We start from the raw sequence: 8,790 nt of genomic DNA, 5'->3' as shown, positions 1-8,790 counted from the left end.
CTGCGGGGACAATACAATGATCATGAGATTCATGAGAAAAAGTAAGAGAACCAAGCAATTGTCGGGTTACTTGTTATGTTTCGTAATTAAATTGTAACATATAATATAAAACATGTTTAATGAGCTGGGAACTAAAGGTTTACACAATTTAAACAATGTTTTTTTTATGTGAAACGACAGTAAAATGTCTTTAAAAAACCCGTAGGGGTCGGATCAAGTAATTACGCTTGACTGTACATTTCTAATAGGTTTTCCTGACGTCTATAGGTAAAGAGCTATTTTGTGTATTTTAAAAAAAAAATTGGACCCAATACTTTCGGAGATACGAGGGGGGGTGTCAGTTTTTGCCTACTAAAATTATAAAAAATATATATATTTGAGATTCTCACAATGAGCTCTTTCATTTGATTCCCAAAACAAAACTGGCCCCCATGTTTAAAATTCATTTGTTTACGTTGCATGTCCGTCTTTGGGTCACAAACTTACATATGTGTACCAAATTTCAACTTAATTGGTCCAGTAGTTTCGGAGAAAATAGGCTGTGACAGACAGACGGACGAGTGATCCTATAAGGGTTCCGTTTTTTTCTTTTGAGGTACGGAACCCTAAAAAACAAAATAACTCCGAAGATTCTTTGGTAAGAGTAAAAAAAAAATGTGTAAAGGAGTTTTAATGATAGTTACTTTGCCAGCTCATGTATCAGCGAAAAGGATTTAAGAAGAATAGGCTAAGTTGCTTTAGTTGATACTAAAAACAGAACAAAATAATATGCAGATTTGCTCTAACTTCCAGTAATCAGGCTCTCTCGTGTCAGCCATTAGGCTAGATTAGCAAGATTGTACTGTACGAGTATTTACGAGTAGTGTAGTAACTAGCACGAAGCATAACCAGGGTGTCTAGCGAACGAAACGCAACTGTCACTCTCACACTAATAAAGATGAGTGATAGAGAGACACAAAGCGATTCGATGACGGAGCGCAAGCGATCGTCATTTTGGCTAGGCCGCCTGATCCCGTTAGTTACTGCTACCAAAGATATAACTCCTAGATGGATACAGTCTAAGGAAAAAACGTGCCTCGAAAATCAAGAAAATTTGATTCTCGTTCAGAGGGCGCTACTAGTTTTGGCCTACAGTCGTATAGATGGCGTTGACGGTTTCGTTTGTTATTTAACAATTTTAACGCATATCAGTGAAAGAACATGGGTCAAAATCATCAAAATAATTAATGCAAATAAAAAAATCATTTATCTATATTTAAATACATTTTATCGTATTTTTACAAATCTTCAATTTTAGTTTTAAAGTTTGTCGACAGATGGCAGTGAATTTACTGGGGTTACAAAATTTACTATGACAGTACCGCTCTAGTATAAGTTACTCTATGCTGCTACACACACATTGACGTTAGAGTTCGCGCGAATAAACTGGGGTCTGTGCTGGTTCCCTATAGTCTATACTTGACGCGGCGAATGTTGATTCCTATGATAGTTCATTTTTAGGGTTCCGTACCCAAAGGATAAAAACGAGACCCTAATACTAAGACTCCGCTGTTCGTCTTTCTGTCACCAGGCTGTATCTCACGAACCGTGATAGCTAGACAGTTGAAGGAGTAAAGGAGTAACAGTCAACGTCAAATGTTTTTAGACTTTTTGTTGGTACTTTAACGCCTTTTATATTAATGTAAAAATTTGGAATAAAAACACGGTAAAAACCTGTTTATTCAATTCTTTTTTAGATTGATTTACTTTAGCCAAAAGCGAGTTGGAGGAACTGTCATAGAGGACCATTCGCCATCACCATTCGCCGCGTCGCGTATAGCAAAGATAGATATAACTCCGTAATAGATGGATACAGTCTAAGGAAAAAACGTGCCTCGAAAATCAAGAAAATTTGATTCTCGTTCAGAGGGCGCTACTAGCTTTGGCCTACTGTCATATAGATGGCGTTTCGTTTGTTATTTTACAATTTTAACGCATATCATATCAGTGAAAGAACATGGGTCAAAATCATAAAAATAATTAATACAAATAAAAAACATCATTTATCCATATTTAAATACATTTTATCGTATTTTTATAAGTATTTATTTTTAGTTTTAAAGTGTGTCGACAGATGGCAGTGAATTTACTGGGGTTACAAAATTTACTATGACAGTACCGCTCTAGTATAAGTTACTCTATGCGTATAGTATTAGACATGTTGTGTGTGTGTGTGTGTCCGTGTACTCACTTCTTCTTGTTCTTGGGCTGCGCGCGCGGCGGGGTGTTGGGGCGGCCCATGTTGAGGCCGGAGTAGAGCTTGCGCTTGTCGGCCGGCTTCAGGATCTGGAACGAGCACATCAGCGTCTCGTCCACCGACATCAGCGCGCCTGGAACACACGAATACATTATTATCTCACATACCCACAATTACACAAAAACTATTCAACGACCTAATGCTAGCGATGCGAGCTATGTTAGTCGGTTCCCTAACATTTAGTATCCACTTTTCTATGCAGTTAGTATGGCAACGTGGGCACGGGGCGGACACGCTAATACATCAAAAACATGAATCTAGTATAACTGGATCGGTCATGAGGGGTAGGGGGAAATGACCGAACGGGATAGTCTTTCAGTAGTAGCAGAGAAAGCGCTGTTATTGTTTGTCCTTGTCACAGTCTCACATTTTTTTTATTCTCCACCGTAAATTTAGTGGTTTATGGTGGGCTACAAATCTACTCGACCAATCATATTGTAGCATTGCGTATGTTTTGTCCCTCACGGACGCACGCATATAGCTCATCTATGTAATGCTAGGTCTATGATCAAAAATCACTTGCGTTTCTATGTGTGAACGGCACGTCTGTACACGCGTCATGCGTCATAGTGTGAGTAAGTTGCTTAAAAATAGTACTGAGCGGCCGGTAAACGGCCGTCAATCTGCTGTCGCGGGGCGAGGTAATTCGAGTCGGGGCGGGGCGGTGTGTGGCCGTTCTGTATATGAATGAATCGTAACCATCCCCGACCACAACGGTACCTATAACAGATCTACAGACACGTACCCGCGTTGTCGAACTCGCCGCAGTAGTTGGGCGCGGAGAACAGCGTGACAAGTTGCCGTTTGGCGAAGAACTCGTAACCATCCTCGACCACTTGATGCGCGCGGCAGATCAGGTCGAACTCATGCTTCGACAGGAATTTGCCAACCACCTGTAACGTTACAAACAGTGTTAGATAAACGCGGATTCGAAATTTAATATTAAGGGCTGTTTGCACCAAACTGTCTATCAATGTCATCGTAGTTCTTTATAATTTGCGTGTTCCATGATAGCTATCTACTACGGTATAACAGCTGTTGATGGCATATTTAACGTCTACCAGTTCGTTGATTGTGAGCCTTAAGGCCCTAAAGTCGAGCGATACTTAAGCTTTTCAAGTCTGTGGAATGTGGAGAGTGTCATCCAGGTTCCGTCGACACTTGGCGTCAGACCACAGTAGACTGTGACGTACCTCGGTGCCGAACGTGAAGCTGACGCCACGGTCGTTCTCGCCCCAGCCCGTAGTGTCCTTGTCGGGGTCGGACCACAGCAGGTCGCACAGCAGCCCCTGGTCGGGCACGTCGGTGGGCCGCATGATCCGCCGGATCTGCTCCATGGCCTGCAGGTCCGGTGAGAGACCGCCGTGGCAACAGAAGATCTTCTCGTCAACTGGAATAGAAGAGAAAGCTGTTTAGTAATGGCGAATTTAAGGCGAGAAAGCACTTTTCTTCTAAAAAAAACTGTAAGAATCGACAATAGCTAGAACCAGTTTCCATATAAAGCGATCAACATGGTATCAAGACAAATAAAATCAATTCGTTGCCAGTCTCGTCTAAGGGTCTCTATTGTTTCCCATATAGTTTAAAGTCATAATGTATTGTTTGTCCACATTTTCATTAGTCATAATTTGGTTTTTCTCAGAAACGCGTAACTTTTCAGGATTGCCATAAAACAAACCTAACCTAACCTATCTGTAGGATAACCTGAGGAAAATCCTGAATAGTTAACGGTTTCAGAATTATGACTTTCAATAATTATGTCAAACAATGGGACCCCCTCGTCTAGAGCTTCCTCAATCCTGATTGATTCCATTTTCGTGGAACGAAACGAAGGCAATATAATTAAACAAGCCTTACATGAAGCATTGACTAACCCCAGTAGGTATTTAATCCCGGTTTAATTAAAGGCCAGAACACAAAACGTACAAAAGTAGGTCAGTAAACTGAATACTGTTTGCATTTCCTCAATTTGAATTTGAATTTTTTGTGCGTTTTAATAACAAAAAAAGAAATCGCTGAGTTGAGCATAACATTAATCATTTTTAGGGTTCCGTACCCAAAGGGTAAAAACGGGACCCTATCACTAAGACTCCGCCAGAACGTACCTACAAAAGTAGGTCAGTCAACGAAAGTTTTTAAGTATGTGTTAGGTTTACCGTTCCCGTTTGCATTTCCTTACTTAATTTAATATATTAATGTTGTCTACATAAAGATAACCTCCCTTAAACATATTAGTATTCAGGAGCATGTATAATAAAGTCTGACCTAAATAAAACCCCTACGCCTGGAAGCGTTGAGGGGATTAAGCGTAGGCTCGTTCCGGGCGAAAGGACGGATGAACATTAATAATAAGCTTTCCAAAATGTACTACCAGTGGGTAGATGATAAATGTAACATTAGAAATATTTAAGAATAAATAGGATCACTTCGTTTACCGATTCCTCGCTCAGCGCAGCTCTAGTAAACAATATTCTATTGGTTCTTAACAAACACATCCCTCAAATACGCAATATACGCATCCTCTCTCTTATCTCAGGCGGAAACGCGGCCCAAGAGCGAAAGTCCTTTAATTTAAGGTTTTTAGGGTTCCGTACCCAAAGCGTAAAAACGGGACCCTATTACTAAGAATCCGCTGTCAGTCTGTCTGTCCGTCTGATGTCACCGGGCTGTATCTCATGAACCGTGATAGCTAGACAGTTGAAATTTTCACAGATGATGTATATCTGTTGCCGCCATAAGGACAAATACTAAAAACAGAATAAAATTAATATTTAAGTGGGGCTCAAATACAACAAACGTGATTTTTTTGCCGTTTTTTGCGTAATGGTACGGAACCCTTCGTGCGCAAGTCCGACTCGCACTTGGCCGGTTTATAAGACATTGCTTTGAATTTATAGTTGCTTTTAATTTGGAAGCAGGGCGTTTTGTTTATTAAATAGAAAGCCACGACGAGCGTAAACATTATTATCAAACTATGATTCTTGACAAGTAAGTCTAGAAAATCGTTTTGTTAAATATACGAAAGGCAATTACATTTCAGATAGACTGCAAAGACAAAGGCTGGTTTAATTTGAAAGCTCAAATTTAAATTACATTCAATCAACGAATCAATGGCCTCAATAGCCTCCTAAGTCACAGCCCTACAAGAAACAAATCCAAAATTCGCCAACAAAACCCTAATGAAGATACGCTAGGCTTAATTGGTTGATGAATAACTTAAAATACTCTTACAGTTCTACAGCTTGTCAGCGGTGTATTGACACACGATACAAGACGCGTGAGAAACTTAAGACTAGAAATGCTAAGTTATTTATCCGGAAACATATCAATCCGGTATGAATCCATCAAGAAGCCCGGACCCGTATTGTTGACATAGACTAGAGACTAATTGTCGAACACTTTCGAATGCCGTGATAGATTGGACTCTGTTTTGTGATGCAAATTGCACGAGCAATCACTTTATTGATTGTGGTCAGGCAATCTTAAAAGCTACCAGTGGCGAGGCGTTCTTAGAACTCGATTTCTGCCGATTAACTTACTTTAAGATATTTAATAAGTAAGACAAATCTGCCCAATCTTGCATTAAATTGTATATTAATTATGTTACAGTTTGTTGGTTTTTACCGTATTTCCTAATGGAAGAGCGGGGTTTCCCGACACAAGTATTTTCAGCCTTTTATGTTTTTGTGTATTGTAAGTTCAACTAATTTGTATAAAATACCACAAAGGAGCTTTGTATAAAAATCTAGATTAAAATGCGTTACGTCATAATACCCTAAGGCTTCTTTGTTATATAATATAAAAGAGAACTTTTCCCAAATGGAAGTAGCAAATTTTTCTCTCATTTCCGACGCAGCCCACTAACGAGTTTAAGTTCTCGGCTCGGATTATACCGAGCCGAGAACTGTAAGCCGGAGTTTCAGTTTCCATCTATATTCAGGGTCTTTACTTTTTCCGGGTTTTCGATACGGGATACTCTAAGTGCCTTTACGCACATCGAAACTTATATACTGCTTGGGAAGAACTTTGAATAATGACTGTTCGCTAGCTAAGCATAAGAATGTACTTTCTAGATCTATAATCTCGTTAATCTATAAAATAATAAGGGAAAGTTGATTTTATCAAAATGAGCTTGTATTGACAGAAGCGAGAGAGTACTTGAAGTGCGAGACGGAGGCCAATTCGAACGTACGTTTTGGTATCTAAATAATGTCCATGTAGCTATCATTCGCGCTTGCATTTTGCTTGTACTTGTTCGTTGTTTGTTATTATGAATAGTAACAAAATGATATATTTTTAATATTCAAATGTACATTCGAATTAGCCTTTAGGTTTATCTCCGATGGTAAACCTGACAATTCGCCGCAATTCGGCTTTACATTTTTTACATTAAAAATAAAACCAAAGACACATGTAACTAACTTGCATAAAAAACGTGCCTAGGAAATCAAGCAAAAGTCGTTCTCGAATAGATGGCGCCACACCTTTGGCCTACACTCGGCTAGATGGCGTTGACGACACCGTTTGATATTTAACGATTTTAACACATCAGTGGTCAGTCATATGGCGTTCTAAAAAAAATCCATTTGTATATTTATATTACATATATACATTTCATGATATTTTATGCATTTTCATTTTTAGTTTGAATTGTGTGTTGATAGATGGCAGTAAATTTACTGTGACTTCAAAATTTACTTTGACAATAACCCTCTGAACTATCTATTCACTTTGATTAAAATTTACCACGCCATGGGTACAGTTCTGAGGCGAGTAAGGCACACTTATTTGGGGAAACATGTCATATCAATATTACGTTCCAGTTTAGCGGGCTCTTATCTGCTTCAGCCGTGCGCAGATTGTATCATTCTAAGAGATACGACCTGCGACCTTTATGGAAAACGAGAGGTCAACGGACGAGGATCTTCGAGATACGTCATGTAACAGTTAGATACACAATGATCAAATCACGACGTTATTAACCTATGAATATCGTTACTTTCAATTCTTGCTCTTGCGATTAAATTTAATAGTACTTGCTTGGAAAATAGATTGCTTATCTAAATTGAATTTCAGCATCGTATCATCTAAACGTGTTTTCTAAACACGATAGTACAAATTTACCCATTAGCATATTCAAATCGAAGGCGAGCCAGCCAATAATTAAAAAATCGCTGGTATCTGTAGCACTTCGTTAGCATTGATGAGCTTTATTAAAGCAATTATAATTTTGTTACTTTTATAACCGAAAGCTTTTAGTTGAGATAATAATGGCTAGTCTCTCTTTATCTCTAAATTATCAACGTAGAGCGCATTTTACTCGCGAGATGAATGATCGGCTTTTTATCATCCTACTAGGGTAAACTTGCATTATTTGGTGACAATGGTGACACGCCTAATTCGGTGATACGAGTTTTGAAGCATGACACCGAGGAAAGCTAGTGTAACCGAGGTAAACTTGTATCACTGAATTAGGCGTGTCACCAAATAATGCGAGTTTACCCTACTAGGCGTTTAAATCATTTATTGTTGTTGGTTACTATTTTACAATACTATAAAGCGAAAACTGTGTACATACACTATGTATTGATCAATCAAACGACGCGCGAGCTGATAACCTCAGGTACCTAATCTTTAAGTCACCATGTCAAGTGTCATTTACGATAATATTGAGATAAAAATGGTGAAATTGGGAGGAAATACTTCAATACCCTTTTTGAAACAACATGTAATGTTCACTCGTTTATGCAACCGATCGGAAATATTAGGATATTATGAACAATATCTTAATTCAATCACGAAACATGGAAACAAAAATAAATTTGACTAAGCTTTAAGTTAGGTATTGCAAGAGAAAATACCACTTTGTAAGATAAGACCACGAACAGCATCACAAGTTTTGCATACAAATAATACAAATTTAGTAGTAATTAGAAAAGGTTGTAAGCGCATCATGGCCTGAACTTCGGATTAGGGGGGTACCCGTGCAATCAGCTTAACTCGATTATCGGAAGACTGAATGTTGTTTGCTGCGGGAAATCGACTAGGATTGTTCGCCGTATCTCATCAATTGATTGTTGGCTCGAAGTTGGAGTCATGTTTCCAAGTTAGACAATGAACTCCTTGTGTTTGTTTTACTATCATATATGTTAAAGGAATTCAATACAATCCTTAGTGTGTGTTTAATAAAACATTATTGGATTTAGATAATAATACGTTACGTTCATGAAATCGATACGAAGGAAAATTTATTTCACACTTAAAATTTGCGATCCGACTATATATCAAAGGAATTGCAAGGATTCATATCCCATTTTATAATTTTATGATACTGTTCCATTTGTTTGCTACCTCCGTCGTAAAATAAGAAACACGACGTTGCTGGGGCCACTTCATCAAACTCCGAGCGGGCCGCAAAAACACCTTCGACTTTTCAAACTGCGAAGTTGCGAACGCTAGAATTAATTAAAGTCACAAATTAGTTGTGGACTGTT

General features: G+C 38.6%; 2 protein-coding genes across 2 annotated transcripts in view; one reads left to right on the top strand and one right to left on the bottom strand.

Moving 5' to 3' along the window:
- LOC134750032 (putative metabolite transport protein HI_1104) overlaps window positions 1-8,790 on the top strand; it is a 397,448-nt gene that overhangs the window by 120,646 nt on the left and 268,012 nt on the right. The gene's annotated exons all lie outside the window — the stretch shown is intronic.
- Window positions 1-8,790, bottom strand: part of LOC134750047 (serine/threonine-protein phosphatase alpha-2 isoform) — a 69,694-nt gene that overhangs the window by 5,352 nt on the left and 55,552 nt on the right. Inside the window, exons 5-7 of the mRNA XM_063685131.1 lie at window positions 3,490-3,686; window positions 3,042-3,189; window positions 2,231-2,369 (exon numbers count right to left, since the gene is read on the bottom strand). Coding sequence (XP_063541201.1) covers window positions 2,231-2,369; window positions 3,042-3,189; window positions 3,490-3,686 — 484 coding nt within the window. The remainder of the gene's footprint in view (window positions 1-2,230; window positions 2,370-3,041; window positions 3,190-3,489; window positions 3,687-8,790) is intronic.

This window comes from Cydia strobilella, chromosome 19, assembly GCF_947568885.1.
Source record: "Cydia strobilella chromosome 19, ilCydStro3.1, whole genome shotgun sequence".
Taxonomy (NCBI): Eukaryota; Metazoa; Arthropoda; class Insecta; order Lepidoptera; family Tortricidae; genus Cydia; species Cydia strobilella.
The sequence above is the reverse complement of the archived record's forward strand: the minus strand, read 5'-3'. Positions and strand labels throughout refer to the sequence as shown.